Raw genomic sequence first — 25,259 nt, forward strand, 5'->3', positions numbered from 1 at the left:
TCTTCTGCAGAACACAAATGAATATTTTTAGAAGAATTTCTCAGCAATGTAGATCCGTGCAGTCAATGGTGGCCAGAATTTTGAAGGTACAAAAAGCACATAAATACAGCCAGGGTTGTGGAGTAACTGAAAACACGTAATGGGATTACGTATTCAAAATACAAAATATTAGTAACTGTAGATTTAACTGTAGATTTAAATAGTTGGTAATCAGAATACAGTTAAATTCAAAATGATGCGATCCAAAGAGTTTTCACAAACACTTAAGATGTGTCATATTTATCCAAGCAGACAGAGAAGTTTGAAGTTTTGAGCTGCAAAAATAGAAATAAATGTTCATATTTTTTTGTATAAGATATGTAGGCTTTTTTCAGATAATGTATTTTTAAAATGTATATCAAAGTAAGACTGTAGAGTCCACTTCTGATAGATGCATTAAAATGTGGCTATATAGCTTGAAAGGAAACCTGTGCGCTGTTATTCATACATGGATAGCTGGATTTAATTATTAAGTATTTGACACAATCCTGGATTGTTTTGTTCTTCAAAGACAATCGTGGATATGCCAAAGTAGCCTCATGCATAAAACTTTGCATAGATTTTATCCTGTAAGTATGTGTAAGCACTCAAGTTTTTAGATTCAGATTTATAAAACTGTATGTAGAGCCTAGAACCTGTGCAGAGTTGGTCAATAAAACAACATTATGGTCAATAATACCATTTAATTTAGAAATGGAGTAAAACATACATAATACATCATGTAGATGGTCAAGGAGACAAGTAATAGTGCCCAACTGAGATAAGTAAATAGAAATTCAAGAAGGACAGATCTTAAAATGTAATTGATTATTAAAATTTTCATTTAAAATAAATAAACAGTAACCCTCGTTATAAAATTCATTAACAACATTTTTGAATAGTGATTTCTAGGCCTGGAAAAGTCATGAAAATGTATCAAATCTTTATAGTGAATATACATTTTTCTAGTTTTCCTGTGCTCTAAAAATATCTGCTAGACAATGTTCTTGTGTATAGTTAAACATTCTCGCAAGCCACAGTGATGTCCGATTTGTGAGCAAATGGTTCTTTTGAGTCAGATCTTGAATAGGTCAAAATGATTCACAAATCAGTCTGAATTATTCATTAGCAAATCAACATGAATCAAAATGATTTTTAACAATTTATAAACAGCACAGTCATACAATTTCACTGGTGAGAAATGGTGGGAACCATGATATTATTCCATAATAAACATTATAAAAACAGACCATTAGTTCATGTGCTTTTAAGTGTCATTAAACTTTGATTCATAAATGTTTCATATTTATAGCCCATATATTAATGTACATTACTGATCTGTTTTGATAAACTACAGATCTGCCATTGTTTGTGGCATTAGGCATATTTGACACAAGTCTTTTTATTATAAACTGTTATCAAATAAGATTTTACATTAGATTTAATAAGATTAAATAGTTCAATTAGATTTAACCAATAGTGAATTCAATTTCCTCCTCTTCGTCCTCATCATCATCATCATCCTTCAGTTCTGCTGCTCTTGCAGCTCTCTCACTCTCACTCGCTTGAATATAGTTATCTTCAATAAACCCATCGTCATCTTCCTCAGTGTTATTAGTAGGTGCAGCTGCCTGGATCCCTGGGCCCCCATGTGTCGAGAAGCCCACCTCAAAGTTTGCAGGGTCACACTGACTTGTGGCATCTACTTCGCTGAGCCTGGAGTGTCTGTAGCTTGCCAGATACTTGTGTATGAGCTTGCACTTGGCGATCACAGCAATAAGAATTGAGAGGCAGATAGTTGACACCAGGACAGCCACAAAGGCCTTCCAGCTGTCTGAAGAGTTTGCTGTCAGTGTGCCTGAAAACATTGTTATTGAAACTGGTTAGAGTCTCAGTTGTATGCAAGATTATAAATGTTTGGCTATAGAATTGTAGTACAAATCATAGGTAATAATCTACATTACATTAATGAAGAAAAACTCAGATGTTGGCTATACACACTGTATGTATATGTAAAAACACTGACTATTAGCTGTGAAATTAGGATGTGTAGAGGTTCCTTGGTAAGTCATTTCCAGTAGTTTACGAAGGGAGTCTCCATGATTGACATTCTTAAAATATCCTGCAAAAAAAAAAAAAAAAAAATCATACAGAAGTTATAGTGTACATCCATTTTTAAAGCTCAAAGTAAAATAAATGTCTTGTTTAAAGGAATAGTCTACCCCAAAATGAAAATCCTGTCATAATTTACTTACTCTGATGTCGTTTAAAAACCAGTATGACTGTGGAACAAAACATGTTTAAACAGCAACATTTCACAGCGCATTGTCCCCACTAGTGTGTTCTCATTGCAATCGCTACCATCCACTGGCAGAGTTCAACAGGAGCTTTGAATACTCCAGATTTCCATGGATGAGGCGCCACAAAAAAAGAATGATTTGTTAAAGGATTGGTTACGGTATCAGAGCAAAGACACTTTGCTCAGTGCTTGTTCTCATTAAAATGTCCCGATACCATCCATCGTACAGCTGGGTATAGCTGTCGTTGTGCGAGCGGCCAAATTGAGTTTATTGAGCGGGCATAGAGACGTGCAAACCATACTTACCCTCCACTATAAAAAATGGCCATAATCGTAATGGTAAAAGACTGTAAAAATGCTACATTAAAAAAACTTTCATTGATTAATGGGTAGTTACCTTAAAATATATGGTAAAAATGATAATAAATGTAACAACATGTCATTTACGATAAAATGTTGTAAAGATTATGTTTTTTAAATGTAAAAAGTATAATTTTACAATATAATTAACAGTAAAATGTATATTATGTTTAACAAGAGAGTACATGTACTTTTTATGGAAATGTATTATTAAAATTAAGGTAAAAAGCAATAATCGGGCGTTCCCAGAATTCCCTGCGTGACCCATCACATTTCATTATATTTTATGAGATTAGCGATGTTTCTTCATCATTTTAATATCAGTTATTTACTTTGGGGTGTTCCGAGTTATATTTTATGTAGTTTAGTTCATGTTTATTGTATTATTCTTTTAATTTCACATGTTTTACCCTGATGGTGTTTTGTGTTTGTGTGAGTGACACTGTGCATACTGTCTCTACATGTTTATTGGTAATTTCTCCTGGAAGGGCCAATATTGATGAGCTCTACAGTATGTCATCATGTGCTTTTCTGCAATTACTACAGTGTTTAACAATACATTACAAAGTAAAAAGCAGATTTTATAGTTCCAGAATGTTAGTGTAATAAGTTTATATCATTTAATAATATAAACGGTAATGAACCGTAAAATATACACTATATTGCCAAAAGTATTCGCTCACCCATCCAAATAATTGAATTCAGATGTTCCAATCACTTCCATGGCCACAGGTGTATAAAATGAAGCACCTAGGCATGCAGACTGCTTCTACAAACATTTGTGAAAGAATGGGCCGCTCTCAGGAGCTCAGTGAATTCCAGCGTGGTACTGTGATAGGATGCCACCTGTGCAACAAGTCCAGTCGTGAAATTTCCTCGCTACTAAATATTCCACAGTCAACTGTCAGTGGTATTATAACAAAGTGGAAGCGATTGGGAATGACAGCAACTCAGCCACGAAGTGGTAGGCCACCTAAAATGACAGAGCGGGGTCAGCAGATGCTGAGGCGCATAGTGCGGTGAGGTCGCCAACTTTCTGCAGAGTCAATCGCTACAGACCTCCAAAGTTCATGTGGCCTTCAGATTAGCTCAAGAACAGTGCGTAGAGAGCTTCGTGGAATGGGTTTCCATGGCCGAGCAGCTGCATCCAAGCCATACATCACCAACTGCAATGCAAAGCGTCGGATGCAGTGGTGTAAAGCACGCCGCCACTGGACTCTAGAGCAGTGGAGACGCGTTCTCTGGAGTGACGAATCACGCTTCTCCATCTGGCAATCTGATGGACGAGTCTGGGTTTGGCGGTTGCCAGGAGAACAGTACTTGTCTGACTGCATTGTGCCAACTGTGAAGTTTGGTGGAGGGGGGATTATGGTGTGGGGTTGTTTTTCAGGAGCTGGGCTTGGCCCCTTAGTTCCAGTGAAAGGAACTCTGAATGCTTCAGCATACCAAGAGATTTTGGACAATTCCATGCTCCCAACTTTGTGGGAACAGTTTGGGGATGGCCCTTTCCTGTTCCAACATGACTGTGCACCAGTGCACAAAGCAAGGTCCATAAAGACATGGATGAGCAAGTTTGGTGTGGAAGAACTTGACTGGCCTGCACAGAGTCCTGACCTCAACCCGATAGAGCACCTTTGGGATGAATTAGAGCGAAGACTGCGAGCCAGGCCTTCTCGTCCAACATCAGTGTCTGACCTCACAAATGCGCTTCTGGAAGAATGGTCAAAAATTCCCATAAACACACTCCTAAACCTTGTGGAAAACCTTCCCAGAAGAGTTGAAGCTGTTATAGCTGCAAAGGGTGGGCCAACGTCATATTAAACTCTATGGATTAAGAATGGGATGTCACTTAAGTTCATATGCGTCTAAAGGCAGATGAGCGAATACTTTTTGCAATATAGTGTACATGCATCATTCAAACACTCACCCAGCCCACTTCCTTTTTGAACTGTTGCCTTCTGGGTGGCGCTACAGAGCACTGACCACCAGAACCCTCAGGCACAGGAACAGGTTTTTCCCTCAGGCTATCCATCTCAAAAACTGTTAAAACTGCCCCACTGAGCAATAATTACGTGCAATACACAGCTTAGTCTATTTATATTCATCCAACATTTCCTACCTTACATTCCCTTGCATCTGTATATAGCAGATTTGTATTTGTACATACATGTGTGTGTATATATACACTACCGGTCAAAGGTTTTGAAACACTTACTCATTCTTTATTATAATGTATTTATTTATTTATTTATTTTCACATTTTAGAATAATAGTAAAGTCACCAAAACTATGGAATAACATAAATGGAACTATGGGAATTATGTTGTGACTAAACAAAATCCAAAATAAATCAAAACTGTGTTATATTTTAGCATCTTCAAAGTAGTCACCCTTTGCCTAGAATTTGCAGACATGTACTCTTGACATTTTCTCAACCAACTTCTTGAGGTATCACCCTGGGATGCTTTTTAAACAGTATTGAAGGAGTTCCCATCTATGTTGGGCACTTATTGGCTGCTTTTCTTTATTATTTGGTCAATTTTTTATTTTTTATAAAATTTTAGTTTTATAATGAAATAAATTAATATGTTGGCACAATTATATTTTTGTCAACAAAACTAATTTCAAACATTTAAGCATACGCCTTCAGATCAAAAGGTTTTTAAGATCATGAGAAACATTTCAGTCAAGAGTTTCAAAACTTTTGACCAGTAGTGTGTGGGGGTGTGTGTGTGTGTGTGTGTGTGTGTGTGTGATATATATATATATATATATATATATATATATATATATATATATATATATATATATATATATATAATTGTGCTCAAACGTTTGCATACCCTTGGAGAATTGGTAATATATGTACCATTTTTAAAGAAAACATGAGTGAGCAGGCAAAACACATTTCTTTTATTTCTTATGGGATTCATATTCAACTGTAGGTTATAACAGAATGGCACAATCATAAAAAAATATGGCAACAATGAAAAAAATTAAATGACCCCTGTTCAAAAGTCTGCATACCCTTAGTTCTTAATACTGTGTATTGCCCACTTTAGCATCAATGACAGCATGCAGTCTTTTGTAATAGTTGTCTATGAGGCCCCAAATTCTTGGTATAGCTGCCCATTCATCTTGGCAAAATGCCTCCAGGTCATGCAAAGTCTTTGGTCGTCTTGCATGAACCGCACATTTGAGATCTCCCCAGAGTGGCTCGATGATATTAAGGTCAGGAGACTGTGATGGCCACTCCAGAACCTTCACCTTTTTCTGCTGTAACCACTGGAGGGTCAACTTGGCCTTGTGCTTAGGGTCATTGTTGTGCTGGAAATTCCAAGAGCGTCCCATGCGCAGCTTTCATGCAGAAGAATGCAAATAGTCTGCCAGTAATTTCTGATAACATGCTGCATTCATCTTGCCATCAATTTTCACAAGATTCCCCATGCCTTTAGAGCTCACCGCACCCCCCCCCCTCTTCACTATAGGCCTTGTTGACCCCTCTCCAAACATAGCGCTTATGGTTGTGTCCATAAAGCTCTATTTTGGTCTCGTCACTCCAAATTACAGTGTGCCAGAAGCTGTGAGGCGTGTCAAGGTGTTGTCGGGCATATTGTAACCGGGCATTTTTGTGGCATTGGCGCAGTAAAGGCTTCTTTCAGGCAACTCAACCATGCAGCTCATTTTTGTTCAAGTATCGTCGTATTGTGCTCCTTGAAACAACCACACCGTCTTTTTCCAGAGCAGCCTGTATTTCTCCTGAGGTTACCTGTGGGTTTTTCTTTGTATTCCGAACAATTCTTCTGGCAGTTGTGGCTGAAATCTTTCTTGGTTTGGTATCAAGAGATCCCTGAATTTTCCACTTCTTAATAAGTGATTGAACAGTACTGACTGGCATTTTCAAGGCTTTGGATATCTTTTTATATCCTTTTCCATCTTTATAAAGTTCCATTACCTTGTTACGCAGGTCTTTTGACAGTTCTTTTCTGCTCCCCATGGCTCAGTATCTAGCCTGCTCAGTGCATCCACGTGAGAGCTAATAAACTCATTGACTATTTATATACAGACACTAATTGAAATTTAAAAAGCCACAGGTGTGAGAAATTAACCTTTAATTGCCATTTAAACCTGTGTGTGTCACCTTCTGTGTCTGTAACAAGGCCAAACATTCAAGGGTATGTAAACTTTTGATCAGGGCCATTTGGGTGATTTCTGTTATCATTATGATTTAAAAAGGAGCCAAACAACTATGTGATAATAAATGGCTTCATATGATCACTATCCTTAAATAAAAGACAGTTTTTTTGCATGATCAGTCATATTTTCAAAATCAATGCCAAAATTTCACAATATCTGCCAGGGTATGCAAACTTTTGAGCACAACTGTATATATATATACAGTACTGTGCAAACGTTTTAGGCACTTGTGAAAAATGTTGCATAGTGAGGATGTCTTCTAAAATAATGACATAAATAGTTTTCATTTATCACTTGTGTCATACAAAGTCCAGTAAACATAAAAAAAGCTAAATCAATATTCGGTGTGACCACCTTTGCCTTTAAAACAGCACCAATTCTCCTAGGTACACCTGGACACAGTTTTTCTTGGTTGTTGGCAGATAGGATGTTCCAAGCTTCTTGGAGAATTCGCCACAGTTCTTCTATCTCAAGGCAAGGACTCAAGATGAGGCAAGGACTCAAGATGGCGCCGAGTATGGCTGCTGCGTTGCGAGCTCCGACACAACATGGTAGTGTTTTCTTTGTTTTGTTCACAATTCTTATGTTTTTTGTCTTGGATGTTGTCTGCCTTATTGTCTAGGACAGACAAACACTTTTGGACATTGGTTCAGCAATTTCACACCATAAACCGGACTTCAAATTCCTCAATGCCGACCCGCTGTTTACAAACACGCAAGCGGAGCCCTTTGTCTGGGCAGTCTGGACACGGAAACGCAGGAGGAAAAGGGGAAACAGAGCCGGCGTTCTCATCAGAGTAAGACGCCGCGCAAATCGACCCCCGCTACCCAGTATTCTACTGGCAAATAATCAGTCTCTGGATAACAAGCTCTGCGAGCTGAAAGCGCGGATCTCTTTCCAACGAGAGACGAGGGACTGCTGCATTATCTGCCAAACAGAAACTTGGATGTCTGCGGAGATTCCAGACTCAGCCATTGAACTCGCGGGGTTCTCCGTGCACCGAGCGGACAGAGCGAAAGGCCTCTCAGGTAAAAGCAGAGGTGGTGGTGTATGTGTTATGATCAACAAATCCTGGTGTGATCAGAGGAACGTACATTCTGTCAAGTCTTTCTGCTCTCCTGATCTGGAATTTCTCATGCTTCTGTGTCGACCATTCTGGCTACCGAGGGAATTCACAGCGGTCATTATCACTGCTGTGTACATCCCCCCACAAGCCGACACAGACCGGGCAATCAAGGAACTGTATGGGTGTATAAGTGAGCAGGAAACCGCGCACCCTGAGGCCACGTTCATTGTGACCGGGGACTTTAATAAAGCCAGTTTCAAATCAGTTGCACCAAAATACCACCAGCCCATTAGTTTCAACACACGAGGGGACCGGGTTTTGGACCATTGCTACTCTCCCTTCCGGGATGGCTACAAATCCCTCCCCCGCCCACCATTTGGCAAATCGGACTACTCTTCCATGCCCCCTTACAGGCAGAAACTGAAACAGGAAGCACCCACCCTCAGAACGATCCAGTGCTGGTCGGACCAATCAGACTCTACGCTATAGGACTGTTTTGTCACACGGACTGGGAGATGTTCCGGTCCGCCTCTGATGATGACATCGAGCTTTACACTGATAGCGTAATGTGTTTCATCAAAAAGTGCGTGGAGGATTTTGTTCCGACCAGAACAACACGGATCTATCCGAACCAGCAGCCATGGATAAATAGCGATGTTCGCGCAGCACTTAATGTGTGGACCTCCACTTTCAATTCCGGGAATGCGGAGGAGCATAAACAAGCCAGTTATGCCCTCCAAAAAACTATCAGAACAGCAAAACGCCAGTACAGGAACAAGATTGAAGGACAGTTTAACACCACCAACTCTAGAAGCATGTGGCAGGGAATTAACATCATCACGGACTTTAAAGGGAATAAAAACTCCACCATGAACACCGCTGCCTCTCTCCCGGATGAGCTAAATACTTTTTATGCTCGTTTTGAGGGAAATAACACCGCCCTCATGGAGAGAGCTCTCGCGGCCGAAGCTACAGAGGTTAGTTTACTCTCCGTCTCTGTAGCGGATGTAACCCGATCCTTCCGACGGGTGAATATCCGCAAAGCCGCGGGCCCAGATGGCATTCCGGGCCGTGTCATCAGAGCGTGCGCGAACCAGCTGGCTGGTGTTTTACAGACATTTTCAACCTTTCCCTCTCTTTGTCTGTAGTCCCCACATGCTTTAAAACATCCACCATTGTGCCTGTTCCAAAGCAATCAAAAATAACTTGCTTAAATGACTGGTGTCCTGTTGCTCTGACCCCCATCATCAGCAAATGCTTTGAGAGACTAATCAGAGATTACATCTGCTCTGTGCTGCCTCTCTCTCTAGACCCATTGCAGTTTGCTTACCGCAACAACCACTCCACTGATGATGCCATTGCATCTACACTACACACTGCTCTCTCCCACCTGGAAAAAAAGAACACTTATGTGAGAATGCTGTTTGTAGACTACAGCTCAGCATTCAACACCATAGTGCCCTCCAAGCTAGATGAGAAACTCCGGGCTCTGGGCTTAAACAGCTCGCCGTGCAGCTGGATCCTGGACTTCCTGTCAAGCAGACGCCAGGTGGCTAGAATAGGCAGCAACATCTCCTCATCACTGACCCTCAACACTGGAGCCCCACAGGGCTGTGTTCTCAGCCCACTCTTGTATTCCTTGTACACACATGACTGTGTGGCAACACATAGCTCCAATGCCATCATTAAGTTTGCTGATGACACGATGGTGGTAGGTCTGATCACTGACAATGATGAAACAGCCTACAGAGAGGAGGTGCACACTCTGACACACTGGTGTCAGGAGCACAACCTCTCCCTCAACGTCAGTAAGACAAAGGAGCTTGTGGTGGACTTCAGAAGAAAAGACAGAGAACACAGTCCCATCACCATCAATGGAGCACCAGTGGAGAGAGTCAGCAGCTTCAAGTTCCTGGGTGTCCACATCACTGAGGAACTCACATGGTCCATCCACACTGAAGTCGTTGTGAAGAAGGCTCATCAGTGCCTCTTCTTCCTGAGATGGCTGAGGAAGTTTGGAATGAACCGCCACATCCTCACACGGTTCTACACCTGCACTGTAGAGAGTATCCTGACTGGCTGCATCTCCGCCTGGTACGGCAATAGCACAGCCCACAACCGCAAAGCACTGCAAAGGGTGGTGCAAACTGCCAGACACATCATCGGAGGTGAGCTTCCCTCCCTCCAGGAAATATATACAAGGCGGTGTGTGAAAAAAGCTTGGAGGATCATCAGAGACTCCAGCCACCCGAGCCATGGGCTGTTCTCACTGCTACCATCAGGCAGGCGGTATCACAGCATCAGGACCCGCACCAGCCGACTCCATGATAGCTTCTTCCCCCAAGCAATCAGACTTTTGAACTCTTGATCTCCCACGATCAAAATACATCAGCACTGCACTTTATTACTCTTACTCTTATATCTCACACCGGACTGTCATAAATTATATTATATTATATATATTCTCTCTTTGCAACTTTCTATCAACCGACAGCCTGAATGTCAATACAGTACAATACAACCTACTGTACATTCTATATATACTACTATACATACTTTTTTATTTTTTTATTTATTTTATTGAATAATGTGTATCTATATTGTGTGTATTGTATACTGTACAGTGTATGTTATTATTTGTATATTGTTGTGTGTAATTATGTGTATATTAGACTTTAAATTGTGCTGTGTTAATTTGATGTTATTGTAAATTGGTATATGTCTCATCACTGTCACGACTGCTATGTTGATCGGAACTGCACCCAAGAATTTCACACACCATAGCACTTGTGTATATGGCTGTATGACAATAAAAGTGATTTGATTTGATCTATTTAGGCTGTCTCAGTTGCTTCTGTCTCTTTATGAATTCTCAGACTGACAAGATGTTCAGTGGGGGGCTTTGTGGGGGGCTTTGGGGGCCATAACATCTGTTGCAGGGCTCCCTGTTCTTCTATTCTAATCTTTTCTATTTGCAAAAGTAATGTTTGGGAGTCTAACATTTATATTTCCTAAAGCTGAAGATATAATTAACCATCTTAAGACAAATGCTTTTGTGAAACATGTGCCTAAGACTTTTGCACAGTACTGTATATATATTGTCTTATTGTGTATTTCTATATATATTTATATTTACTATTCACTTTTTATTTTATCAAATTACAGTAAGCATACAAAATAAGGATGATGCAGTAGTGGCCATCTAGTTGCATCTTGTTTATGTTTAATTATTACAACGCTGTGGCCCGTGACTCTTTTTCTCTCTCTTTCGCTCTCTCTCTGGCTTTCAATAGGAAAAGTTTGGACACCCGTGGTCTATTCAGTACAATGGAATAGAAGTGGTAGATGATGGAATGTGATGTTGACTCAATTTAAAGCTTTAAAAAGGACCCAAAATATCATAAAAGTAGTCAGTGCGTCTCGTGCGTTATATTCCAGGTCTTTTAAAGGCATTCGATAGGTTTTGGTTTGAAACACCTGAAATTTAAGTTATTTTTAGGTGAAAATCTTGCATGAGTCACTTATTCACAGTGGCTTGTGTATTCACGTGAGAACTTGTGTTGTTTTAGGGCTAAACAATGTAGGTTCTCATGTGAATAAATTATGACAGAGTTACAATTTTTGGGTGAACTATCCCACTCAAGCAGCTCAAGCAGAAGTGGCAAGTAAAATATAAGAAAAACAAGATAAAGGTGTTCATACCATCATTGTGGTTATCCTGGACTATGTCCTCTATTGTTCTGATCATCATGACTCCCTCTCCCACTGTCTGACGGTCATTCAATCTCAGGTCTCCAAGTGCACTGGACAGGTGGCCTTGTAACGTTTTTTCCCCCAAGAAGAGCATCTGTAAACTGGGGAGGCTGTTCAGAGCACTTACCTCCACTGCTTTCAGCTTGCATCTACTTACGTCCAATACTTTGAGAGAAGGGAGGCTGTAGAGATGGTCATTTAACAATAGGGGGAGGTAGTTGCCTGATAGATTTAGTGTGATCAAGTGGCTGAAGAGGTTCAGCTGCCTGAAGCTGTCAGTGTGGGTTAGACCGAGAAGATTGTCAGAAAGGTCCAACTTGGTCACATTCATCCAGATATGTTGTGGTACTGATGTAAGTTTTTTTCTACTGCAGTCAAATGCAGCCTGGACAAAGATTTGTATATGAATTATGAAACTGGTTACATTGTACTGGAAACTGGTTAAAAATTAGTAGACATATGAACTTCAGGGGGTATGGCCTTAAGTTACTTAATAAGGTAGTCCACAAAAAAAAAAAAAAAAGAAAGAAAAGAAAAGAAAATTTGAATTATTTACTCACTCTCATGTGTTCCAAACAAGTATGACTTTCTTCCATGGCACACAGAACAAAAAAGGTTAGGTGGAACGACAGTCTCAGTTAACATTCACTTTCATTGTATCTCAGTACATAAAAGTGAATGGTGACAGAGGCTGCCATTGTGCCTAACATCTATTTTTGTTGTCCACGGAAGAAGGAATGTCATACAGGTTTGTAACAACATGAAGGTGAGGAAATGATGACAGAATTTTCATCTGTTTAAAAATGATCACATGTATTCAAACAAAATATATTTTTACCCCATTTCATAAAAGGCCGATTTAAAAGAGAGTAGATTACCCATTTGTGGTTTCAGACGAAAAACAAGAAATTTCTTTTCTCACGAGATAAACATGAAAACTGTGACAGACTGGGTAAATCTCTTTCAGCAAAAACAGGAAACAAGTGTGTGCAAACAGGATACTCCACACTTGTAGCCACACTTGCTCTGGCTGAGGGAACAAGAGGCCAGAGTGTGCATTGTTTTTCCTTACCGTGTCTCTGTTGACTGTACATGGGCCTACAGTCTGGAGTGTATGGCATGATCCTGGGATCCAAAAACATTGCAGCAGACATAAGGCACGTGCAACAGACCCCATGTTTGCCCACTTCCTGCTGAAATCATAATTTAAAAAAGCAACCATAATTAAAGTGCAATTAAAGACCCGACACTTGAGGGGCAGTGGTAGCTCAGCAGGGGCAGTGGTAGCTCAGCGGTTAAGGCTCTGGGTTACTGATCAGAAGGTCGGGGGTTCAAGCCCCAGCACTGCCAAGATGCCACTGTTGGGCCCTTGAGCAAGGCCCTTGACCCTATCTGCTCCAGGGGCGCTGTATCATAGCTGACCCTGCACTCTGACCCCAGCCTAGCTGGGATATGTGAAAAAGAAGAATTTCATCATATATGTGCAAATGTATAATGTGTGATAAATAAAGAAAATTATTTATAATTATTATAATTATTATAATTATTAATTATTATTAATTATTAAATTATAATTATTACTTATATCTATCATAAATGGATCTGCAAAATGCCTAGAGACTGTTAAATGTGTAAAATATTTTCAAGACAATTAGAATAAAACAATTAGAATAAAAGAATAAAATATATTTTGATAAAAATTTTTTTATTTTATATATCAAAGAGCTAATGCAACAAATCAGAACAAATCTGGAACAGGATTCATTACTTTCACAATGAAATTTCATGAGACAACTGGCTGTCAAACACATATTGAGCTACACATAAAAACATAAGATACATGTAAGCTACACATAAGTTACACATAAAATACACATAAGTATTTTCTAAGGTACTTTTTGAGTCTAAATAGATGCACAACTTACATAATTTCAGTAATACACCCAAATGACAATAGTCATATCATTCTATTCATGTGTTGTACTTGCTATAGTTTACTTCCATGTCGTTTCTTCATCACTGAAACAACAGCGCCACCTTGAATAACAAGTATAATATGTATGTGCACGCATTTGGAATACTGATAATTCACCATTGTTGATAATTCATTGTTATACAGAAAATCAATGTGATGTAGTATTCATTTGTATGAATATAATACTAATTTATCTTGTAATAAACAAAGAAATAGATATCCTGCAATAGTAAACTTATATAGATATGAAATAATCTAAATATATAATTTATGGAAGTGCAAAAAAAAAAAAAAAAAAAAAGAAGACGACACAAAAAACGACACTCTTAAATACCTAGGGTATCTAATGACCCACATACACTTTTGGTACTTTAAGCCATAATAAAAAAAAAAACAATAATAAAAAAAAAAAAATTAAAAAAAAAAATATATATATATATATATATATTAAATTACATTAAGTTGCAAATAAATAAATAAATTATATATATATATATATATATATATATATAATTTATTTATTTATTTACACTATTTATAAGAGAGAGAATGAGGAATATTAAAGTGGATGCTAAATACTAAAAATGGATGAGGTACAGGGGGTGGAATGAGGTCTTGGGTCACTAAAGACCAAAGGTATGCTTTTAAAGGTTAAATATAAATAAATAAATAAATAAAACAATTAAAACAATTATTTTCTGCTTAGCTTTTCAGTAAAAAAAAAAAAAGGCTTTTTCGTTTTTACATTTAATTGTTTGTTTAAATCTAAATTTTAATTGTAATATTTTACTTTATTATTATTTTAAGATTTAGAAAGCAACTGTGGAAACTGCTTTTCTCATGTTACATTACTGTATTGTTAGCCAAATATGTGTGAATATCCAAGATTTAAGATAACTGTATCATCAAAAATGAACAGGAAGTCATTTTAGGAACATGCTGACACACTCAACAACACAACACAAGACTCAGCATACTCTACTCTAAACCACAACAGCATGTGTAAGACACATTGCATTAAAAACAGTAAAATGTGAAAGGGATGTCCACTGACTGTACATTATCCTGCTTACACAGGTACTTTCCAAATAAATAAATTACATGAATATTGATTCGATGAGTTTTTATTTAAAAAATCATTTTATTATGCCAGAAGAAAGAGACTGCAGATTGATACGACAAACATAAAGCTAGCACAGTTATTAATTAAATCGGTTGCTTGGAACAACAGTCAGTTAAAAACAATTTACGGTTATTACACAAAAATATTCGATCAAAGAATACGGTGACTTCCACCTGGGCCACTTTTCATAGAGGGTTCAATCATTTTTATATAAGGGCCCTTCCTTTCACTCCCTCTGTCTCCTGCTATTCATTTAGCAGCACTGTTGGCGGTAAACACTCCTCAGGAGCTCCTTTTATCTCTTCCTGTCTCAGCACGGCCCCAAACGGCATACCTGCAGGAGCCAGCCAACTTGGAAGTGTTTGTATGTGTGTGTCATTATGAATGTGAGAAAGAAAGGATTTATCCAGTACAGTGACATGATATTTTGGAGTCATTTTACATGAAGCATAATCCTTTCGGAAATGTTGTGGAAAAGATAAGAAGTGATAGGATCCCAGCCTGACATTTTTCACTCTCTGTCTTAAGCTCTTTTATCTCATTATTTCCTTATGCTATAAATGAACAACCACAAATGCTTTCCCGGACCTCACTGCATGGGTCCATGTGCACTGTGGAAATATGCCACAAAAAGAAGTCCTTGACTTGACCTCCTTAAGATCAAGTAATACAAGCACACCACCTTCCCCCATTTTCCTACGTTGTTTAGCACTCTGTTTGTTACTGATTACACTGACACCAAAGACTGCATTGATATTGTTGCTTTTTTTAAAAGCTGAAAACTATATGTTTTAAACTGCTTTTTGTGTATAGATGTAATATTTCAGAAAGTGCTGTTGCATGAAGAGCCCCCAACCCCCCATTATTTACATTTGTCCTAAATATTGTTTTTTTAAATCGGCATCATTGCAATGCAATGCATAAAACAAGAACATAGTAGGAGTTGGTGTATGCCTACCTTTTCAAATCTTCTGTAACGCATTAGATAATATTGTTAAGTCTTTTCTGTCCGCTTAGTAAGTAACCTAGGTGTGGTTGTCTTGATTCCTACAAAACTCCTCTCCTATCGGTTGGCTTGTTGTGGTTAAAACAGAATATAAAGTGGCATGAGGGTTTACAGGTGGGAATGTCTGATCATTAAACAGTAAACTAGCAACCTGGAAAGGAGAAATACTGTATATTGCTGCTTAGGCTCATTTTAGACTCTAAGCTGAAGATCTGTAACATAGTGATTACACTTACGGTATGCTTTTTGTTGTGTTACAAACCAGAGTTTACCAAACATATACAGTAAATGCGCATTGATGATGAATGGAACCATCGTCATACAGTGCAAAAGGGTTATGTTGAGAGCCAAACAGAAGTGACTTACCTGAGATTTGGCTTGTCCAGTTATTAAGAATATGTAAAATCAGTGGCTTTTCTTCTCAGACGTCACATTTTATCATGGACAGAAACATTTTTGTCAGCCATTTCCAATATTAAGGAAATGGAAGGCAGGTTGTGCAAAGGTTGTTGGTAGGTGTGTCTTTTGCATGTCATTCTGAGATAAAGTTAATTTGTAACTGAATGTCTGAACGTAGCTCTGCCTCTTCTCTTTCACCTTAGAATTGAAAGGAACAGTTATACTAAGTCAAGCTTGGTTAAACTGAGATCACAAACAAAAACTCTTTGATGCAGTTGTTGGTTAAAGGGGTAGTTCACCCAAAAATGAAAAGTCTGTCATCATTTACTCACTCTTGTGTTGTTTCCAATTTGTTCTGAATTACTTTTTTTTGTGGAAGACAGGAAAAATGTTGAGGAATGGTCACACTGTACTAGGGCTGGGTGATATGGCCAAAAATATTATCAGGATATTTTTTTTTTTTTTTTTTTCATATCATTCAATATCGATATTTGTCATGATATAAATGTCATACCATTTATGGGGTAGGAAATGCATTCCACATGTTTTATAGTCATCAAGAATGATTGTAAACATAACTTGTTTGTTTACAAGTAAACTTCGGAGCTACCTTTAAAGTATACTCAGTTTAGGATTTAATCCTACATAAGGTGTGTGACCTTTTTTTAGATGAAATTTGGCCATTTCATCATTTTCAGCTGACATTTGACTCCACTGAAAGACTTTGTGATGCTCCATATTCCACCTCAGTAGGTGGCGGTAATGCACCATAAGATAGATTGCCAACCACCAATAAACATCACAAAAAGAAGAAACACTTTCTTGCCTGTCACAGCTCTATGGATCATGTAAAAACGTTTAACTAAATAGAACATAAATAAACAGCAATGGTGTTGATGTCGATGTTGCATTGTTGGTGCTGTCCTGTTTGGTACACAATGATATCATATTAGCCGGATAGCTAGTCTCACATAGCCAAACCTATGATTATGGCATAGGTCTGGGGTCTACAGCCACTTCAATGGGCCAAGAACCGCACATTTAGACAGGAAAAGCCATCTAACTTACATGTAAAGCGACCAATCACAGTCAGTTTTGTCATTACATGGTGTATAGGGGCGGGGTTATCAGAGACGTATCATACCATAATAAAAATACAGACATGGGGGAAAAAATCATTTATATAATGGTGCGCAAGTCTCCGTGAGCGACTGCACAGAAAACACATGGGAGAAGAGCAGAAAATGTGTAGAGAGTCTACAGTGCATTTAGAAAATATTTAGACCCCTTCATTTTTATTTATTTTTTCACATTTTCTTATGTTGCAGCCTTACGCTAAAATGCTTTAAATTATTTTATTTTTTTCACATCAATCTACATCCATACCCCATAATGACAAAGCAAAAACCAGATTTGTGACATTTTTGACACATTGACGTAAGTATTCAGACCCTTAACTCAGTACTTAGTTGAAGCACCTTTGGCAGCGATTACGTCCTCAAGTCTTTTTGGGTATGATGCAACAAGCTTTGCACACCTGGATTTGGGGATTTTCTGCCATTCTTCTCTGCAGATCCTCTCAAGATCTGTCAGGTTGGATGGGGACCGTCGGTGGACAGCCATTTTCAGGTCTCTCCAGAGATGTTTGTTTGGTTTCAAGTCTGGGATCTGGCTGGGCCACTCAAGAACATTCACAGAGTTGTCCCTAAGCCATTCTTGCATTGTCTTGGCTGTGTGCATAGGGTCATTGTCCTGTTGGAAGGTGATCCTTCAGCCCAGTCTGAGGTCCTGAGCAGGTTTTCATTAAGGATATCTCTGTATTTTGCTGCATTCAGATTTCCTTCAACCCTGACCAGTCCTCCAGTCCCTGCCACTGAAAAATACCCCCACAGCATAATGCTACCACCACCATGCTTCACCGTTGGGATGGTATTGCACAGGTGATGAGCGGTGCCTGGTTTCCTCCAGACATGACGCTTGGAATTGAGGCCAAACAGTTCAATCTTCGTTTCATCAGACCAGAGAATCTTGTTTCTCACCGTCTGAGAGACCTTTAAGTGCTTTTTTGTGTCTTGCACTGAGAGGCTTCCGTCTGGCCACTCTGCCATAAAGCCCAGATCAGTGGAGTGTTGCAGTGATAGTTGTCTGTCACAGTGAGACCCTGTGACTGGAGACTTTTATTATGAATGGACTTTGTGATGAAATCAGACTGTGAACATACATCAACATACATACACTTCCTGTTGTAACACCAAACATACATCATCTGTGTTGCGCAAAATAACACCAGTTAACACAGGTATGTTTGTACCACTGCTCATGTGTATTGTTTAATATTGTTCCTGTCCCCATTGTGTCAGTATTTGTTCATTGGTTTAATGTTTAATGATTTATATGTTTCGTTATGGTTGATTCATATATTTCGTTGTGTATTATGTTAAGGAAATGAACAAGACGAGTATTCATGTTAAATGTTTATTTCTTTAATTCCATATATCCACTTACATACACTACTGGTCAAAACACTTGACTGAAATGTTTCTCATGAGCTTAAAAATCTTTTGATCTGAAGGCTTATGCTTAAATGTTTGAAATTAGTTTTGTAGACAAAAATATAATTGTGCCACCATATTAATTTATTTCATTATAAAACTAAAATTTTATTTAAAAAAAAAAAAAAAAATTTTTTTTAAATTGATGACTTGGACCAAATAATAAAGAAAAGCAGCCAATAAGTGCCCAACATAGATGGGAACTCCTTAAATACTGTTTAAAAAGCATACCAGGGTGATACCTCAAAAAGTTGGTTGAGAAAATGTCAAGAGTACATGTCTGCAAATTCTAGGCAAAGGGTGACTACTTTGAAGATGCTAAAATATAACACAGTTTTGATTTATTTATTTTGGATTTTGTTTAGTCACAACATAATTCCCATAGTTCAATTTATGTTATTCCATAGTTTTGATGACTTTACTATTATTCTAAAATGTGAAAAAAAAATTTTTAAAATAAATAAATAAATAATAATAATAATAATAATAATAATAATAATAAAGAATGAGAAAGTGTTTCAAAACTTTTGACCGGTAGTGTATATAAACAGTTATACTTACATACTGGAACATCTTCTCCATTCCAAACAGTCAAAACCCGATCACAGTGAATGCCACCATTTTAAGTTCTCTTTCCTGGTGATGGAAGGCACAGTTCATAGTCTAAAGTATAAGGGGGGAGATCGGTGTACTGTGTATTTCCTGTGTTAAACATTATGTTAAGGATTAATGATTTATTGATTATTTTCATTTAAAATACTTATGTATGTTGTATTATGATAACATTTTACCTTTTTGTTACTGTTATACTGCATTTATTTGTCTTTCTTTCTTTTTATTACCTTTCATTTCTGAAATGGTTTAGTCCAAGTAGGAGGGGCTTGGCCTTTTTAAGGGTGCTCCTCAGAGCTGTCTGTTGCTCCTTGAGTGAGTTGGAGTGGGGAGTTGAGTTTGTAGAGTATGATTCTTGTGTTTTGGGTCAATTTTCTGGCATAGCCAAAACAACCTCATTGTAAAGAATGTACATTATTTTGTACAGTTTACTTTTGCTAATATTTTTTTTAATTATTATTATTGTATGTATATTCTTGGATTATTCGTCTCACTGTAAATATCTTTGCACATCTCTGGGACACAACCATTTTTGCACTCTTGTGGAATAAACACACTGGAATTATATACCATCATCCCGTCACTTCCTTTTTACACCTCCAACCACCGGTACATTTGTAACAGTTGGTGTCAGAAGTTTTTGTACCGCTGAAGTGACATGGAGATTCCTGTTTTGTTGCCATGCCACCAAATCAATGAGTCAGCCTGAGGCAGGTGCCACTCCAGATGTGGACCAGAGGATAGAGTGCAGCGTGCGATTGTTAATGCTACTGGAGCGGATGCTGCAGTTGCTGCTCTTGTGCAGATGTTCAGTTCCTTCATGGAGTGTCAGAAGGAGCGTGACGATTGGCAGGAGAGAGAGACAGTTCGATGAGAGCAACATTACAAAGTTCTCAGTCACCAGGTCGCCCAGATTCAGCTGGACATGGAGCGTACCCATCTTGGAGCCGGCTCCGATAAACTAGTACCTAGGGTGATAGACCACAAACCGCGACTAGACACTGGCAGAGGTTTACCAGTGGCCTAAAGAAGACTGGACCATACACCTCATACCATGGCTTACGAGTAAGGCCAGGTGTGCATTCATTGCAATGGACCCTTTACAAACACAGCACTATGATCAAGTAAAGAAAGCCATACTGAAGAAGTATGAGATCAATTCTGAGACATACAGACTGAGGTTTCGTACCTTGAGTACCCCTTCTGATGAGTCGCCACAAGAACTTTATACCCGACTAAAGGATCTGTTCTGCAAGTGGGTCCAAAATCCAGCAGCACTAAGGAGGACATTATGGAGGCCCTGGTGCTAGAACAGTTCCTGTGAGTCTTGTATCCAGAAGTGAGGACTTGGGTCAAAGAGCATGGGCCAGCTACTGCTGACGAAGCTGCTAACATGGTGGAGGCATACATCAAAGCCTGAAAAGGAGCAGGAAACTTCCGCTATGCAGGCAGCCTGCCTTTAGCCAGAGGTAAGTCTGAGGGATCTGGGGGGTGTTCAAACTCTCAGTCTAAAAACCTTAAATACACACATTAAAGCCACTACACCTGATACAACTGTGGCCACTGTGGTCAGCCAGGACACACTAGACCTCTTTGCCCACTGAAGAAACCCAAAACAGCCAGTCTTTATGTTCCTCATTCAGATCAGTCATCACCCATAAAATGCAACTCACAACCTGTAGAATCTGTCCTGTTAAATGGTAAACCAGTTTTAGCCTTGGTGGACACTGATTGTACGTACACTCTAGTTCAGAGCAGTTATGTGCCCAGAGAAGATTGGAGTGACACTGAGACAGTTTGTTGTGTGCATGGCAATAACACTCCATTGCCTACAGCTGAGGTTTACATTGAAGTGTTGAATCAGTCATACCTCATGAAAGTTGGAATTGCTGAGACTCTCCCTTATCCCATATTGCTTGGCACAGATATGCCCGTGAGTTAGTGCAGGAGACAGCATGGTGTGGGGTAGTGACAAGGTCTCAGTTAAAACAGCCACCACAGATAACACATATCTTAGAACCAGATAATGCTCTGCAAACCATGCCTTTTAGCACTGTTGATTTTGAGGTTGAATCAGGGCCTACAGAGGAGGACAGGTTACAGCAGTGTAGGGATTGGGTGGAAGGTTTGATTGACACCACAGAGCAGGCTAATATGGAGGTAGATGAACCTGAACTGTGTGAGACAGAAATTGTGATCTCAAATAATCTAGTCCAGTTACAGAGAGAAGATCCGACCCTAGCTAGATGTTTTAAGGAGGCTAAGGAGAAAGAAGGGGTTGCTGTTTTTTTGAGGCTTTTGTGGTGAAAGATGGACTTTTGTACAGGCAGAGTGAAAAAGGAGGTCTTCGGTTGGTTGTACCTAAGACACAGAGGGGTGAGGTGCTAGAATTAGGTCACTCCATCCCCTGATCAGGTCATTTATGGTTCATGAAAACTCTTATGAGGATTTCTAAGAGGTTTTATTGGCCCAGAATGTATACTGAGATTAAAGAATACAGTCAGATATGTCCAGAATGCCAACTTTCTGCTGTTCGTACCCCTGCATATGCGGCACTCATTCCTTTACCTATGCTTGATGTGCCATTTGAAAGAATAGGGGTGGATATTGTTGGACCAGTTGAGTGAAGTCAGGCAGGAAATAGGTTTATTCTGGTGATTTCAGATTATGCAACAAGATATCCTGAAGCATAACCACTCAGAGACTTTACTGCAAAGCAGATAGCTACAGCTTTGTTTAGATTATTTTCTCAAGTGGGCATACCACGAGAGGTTCTTACCGATCGAGGTACTAATTTTATGAGTCGCACACTACACCAAGTTTATCAGCTCTTGGGTATAAAGAGAGTAAGAACAACCCCATATCACCCTCAGACTGATGGACTTGTTGAAAGATTCAATCAGACTCTTAAGAACATGCTGAAGAAGTTTGTTTCAGACACAGGCAGAGACTGGGATAAATGGCTGCCATTCCTCCTGTTTGCTTACCAGGAGATACCCCAGGTTTCGACGGGATTCTCACCGTTTGAGCTGCTATACGCCCACCAGGTTAAAGGGCCCCTAGATGTCCTGAGGGAGAGCTGGGAGGCTATAGACAAGCCGAACAAAAAGAACATCCTCACCTATGTTATCAAGATGAGGGAGAAACTGCAACAGACCACTACACTAGCACGAGAGAATCTGTTACAGTCCCAAGCACAGCAGAAGCAGTTGTATGATAAAAACAGGTAGAGCACGAAGCTTCGAGCCTGGTGAACAGGTCCTGTTACTACTGCCAACATCATTGAATAAACTGTTAGTGAAGTGACGAGGCCCATACCAAGTGAAAAGAAAAGTAGGTTCAATGACTTACGAGATCGAAATTCCCTCTTGAAGTCAACCTCTACAGACATTCCATGTTAACATGCTGAAGAAATGGCATTCACGTGTACCTTCAGTGGAACCAGACAAGGGCACCGATGTTGCCATGCTGGTGAGAGCCATGGAGGGAGAGGAAGAAGTAGAGGAGCAGTACTTACCCACGAGTGACAGTAAACTGAATTAAGAGCACCTAACTGAAGAGCAGAGACAGCAGCTGCTACAATGCTTACCTGATCAGCTCTTCATTGATACACCTGGCAGAACAGTACTGGTCAACCACTCCATCGTCCTCAAAGACCCAAAACCCATCCGCCAGCCAGTGTATCGAGTGCCAGAGAGACTACTACCTGTCATGAAAAGGAATTGGAAACTATGCAACAACTGGGAATGATCGAGCCATCTACGAGTGAGTGGAGCAGCCCCATAGTGCTGGTGCCAAAAAAGGATGGTACCCTAAGGTTCTGCTTGGACTTCCGTAAGTTGAACAGCGTCAGAAAATGTTATCCTTATCCTATGCCACGAGTGGATGAACTGGTGGAGAGGCTTGGAAGGGCGAAGTGCCTCAGCACACTGGATCTCTGTAAGGGATACTGGCAGGTGCCACTGAAACCAGAATGCAAGGAGTATACCGCCTTCAGAACCCCTTTCGACCATTTACAGTTCCGTGTCCTTCCATTTGGGCTCCATGGGGCCCCTGCAATGTTTCAGAGGATGATGGATCAGATCCTCCATGATACAGAGGAATATGCTGCAGTTTACCTGGACAACATTATTATCTTCAGCCAGCACCTTCAGCGTCTTAAGGAGGTGTTGACTCAAATTAAAACTGCAGGACTAACCATCTGCCCTGACAAGTGTACCCTTACCTGACAAGTGTGCCCTTACCAAGTCAGAAACCCAATATCTTGGATTTATGTTGGGTCACGGGGTGATCCGACCACAGGTTGGGAAGGTGGAGGCCATCAAGGGTGCGGAACGGCCTGTTACTAAAAAGCAGGTCAGACCTTTCCTGGGACTCATTGGCTGGTATCGGAAGTTTATTCCCAATTTCTCAGCCCGGGCAGTAGCTCTAACAAACTTGACTAAAAAGAGCCAGGCTAAAAAGGTAAACTGGACAGAGGACTGCGAAAAAGCCTTCCAAGACTTAAAGAATGCTTTATGTCAGGAGCCAGTCCTGACTTTAACAAACTATTTACAGTACAAACTGATGCTTCGCAACAGGGCATTGGTGCAGTACTGCTACAAGAGGAACAAGGACAGCTTAAGCCAGTCATCTACATCAGTAGGAAGCTCCTTCCCTGTGAGACCAACTATTCTACAGTAGAGAAGGAGTGCCTGGCTGTTAAGTGGGCCTTGGACTCTTTAAGGTACTATTTGCTTGGGCGGAAATTCCACTTAGAAACTGACCACATGAGGATGAGAGACACTAATGCTCAGATTACCAGGTGGTTTCTAGTCATTCAGCTGTTTGACTTCGGATACTGTACAGGTAATGGTCGCAAAATTGCACTGCGGACTTTCTCTCGAGGACAACACAGGCGGTGTCTGAAGAGGGATGGGGAAATCTCACAGTGAGACCCTGTGACTAGAGACTTTTATTATGAAAGGACTCTTATTATGACACCAGAATGTGAACATCAACATGCATACACTTCCTGTTGTAACACCAAACATAGATCATCTGTTTTGCACAAAATAACACCAGTTAATGCAGATATGTTTGTACCACTGCTTGTGTGTATTTTTTAATATTGTTCCTGTCCCCATCGTGTCAGTATTTGTTCATTGGTTTAATGTTTAATGATTTATATATTTCATTATGGTTGATTCATATATTTCGTTGTGTATTATGTTAAAGAATGAACAAGACAAGTATTCATGTTAAATGTTTATTTCTTTATTTCCATATATCCACTTATATATATATAAACAGTTATACTTACGTACTGGAACATCTTCTCCATTCCAAACAGTCAAAACTTGATCACAGTGAATGCCACCATTTTAAGTTCACATTCCCGCCGATAGAAGGCACAGTTCATTGTCTAATGTATGAGGGGGGAGATCGGTGTACTGTGTATTTCCTGTGTTAAACATTATGTTAAGGATTAATGATTTATTGATTATTTTCATTTAAAATACTTATGTATGTTGTATTATGATAACAGTTTACCTTTTTGTTACTGTTATATTGCAATTGTTTGTCTTTATTTTCTTTATTACCTTTAATTTCTAAAATGGTTTAGTCCAAGTAGGAGGGGCTTGGCCTTTTTAAGGGTGCTCCTCAGAGCTGTCTGTTGCTCCTTGAGTGAGTTGGAGTGGGGAGTTGAGTTTGTAGAGTATGATTCTTGTGTTTTGGGTCAATTTTCTGGCATAGTGCTGTTTGTTGCTCCTTGAGTGAGTGAGTGAGTGAGTGAGTGAGTGAGTGAGTGAGTGAGTGAGTGAGTGAGTGTGTGTGTGTGTGTGTGTGTGTGTGTGTGTGTGTGTGTGTGTGTGTGAGTGTGGAGTTGAGTTGAGTTGAGTTTGTAGAGTGTGATTCT

The 25,259-nt window shown here is 39.4% G+C and overlaps 1 protein-coding gene across 4 annotated transcripts; it reads right to left on the bottom strand.

The window, feature by feature from the left end:
• Positions 1–708: 708 nt before the first annotated feature.
• On the bottom strand, positions 709–16,308 carry c9h1orf210 (chromosome 9 C1orf210 homolog). Of its 4 annotated transcripts, none has more exons than XM_051707758.1 (5): positions 16,164–16,308; positions 12,766–12,886; positions 11,643–12,078; positions 2,045–2,140; positions 709–1,876 (listed from the first exon to the last, which is right to left on the bottom strand). In XM_051707758.1, exons 2-5 carry the CDS (start codon positions 12,868–12,870, stop codon positions 1,488–1,490), a joined length of 1,026 nt encoding a protein of 341 aa, XP_051563718.1. In that variant the 5' UTR covers positions 12,871–12,886; positions 16,164–16,308; the 3' UTR covers positions 709–1,487. The 4 variants fall into 4 exon arrangements, with proteins under 4 accessions (XP_051563718.1, XP_051563721.1, XP_051563720.1 ...); XM_051707761.1 differs by having other exon boundaries at positions 12,766–12,883; positions 16,164–16,273; XM_051707760.1 differs by lacking the exon at positions 16,164–16,308 and adding an exon at positions 15,750–15,841.
• Positions 16,309–25,259: the final 8,951 nt, after the last annotated feature.

The sequence above is a fragment of the Myxocyprinus asiaticus genome, chromosome 9 (genome assembly GCF_019703515.2).
Source record: "Myxocyprinus asiaticus isolate MX2 ecotype Aquarium Trade chromosome 9, UBuf_Myxa_2, whole genome shotgun sequence".
Taxonomy (NCBI): Eukaryota; Metazoa; Chordata; class Actinopteri; order Cypriniformes; family Catostomidae; genus Myxocyprinus; species Myxocyprinus asiaticus.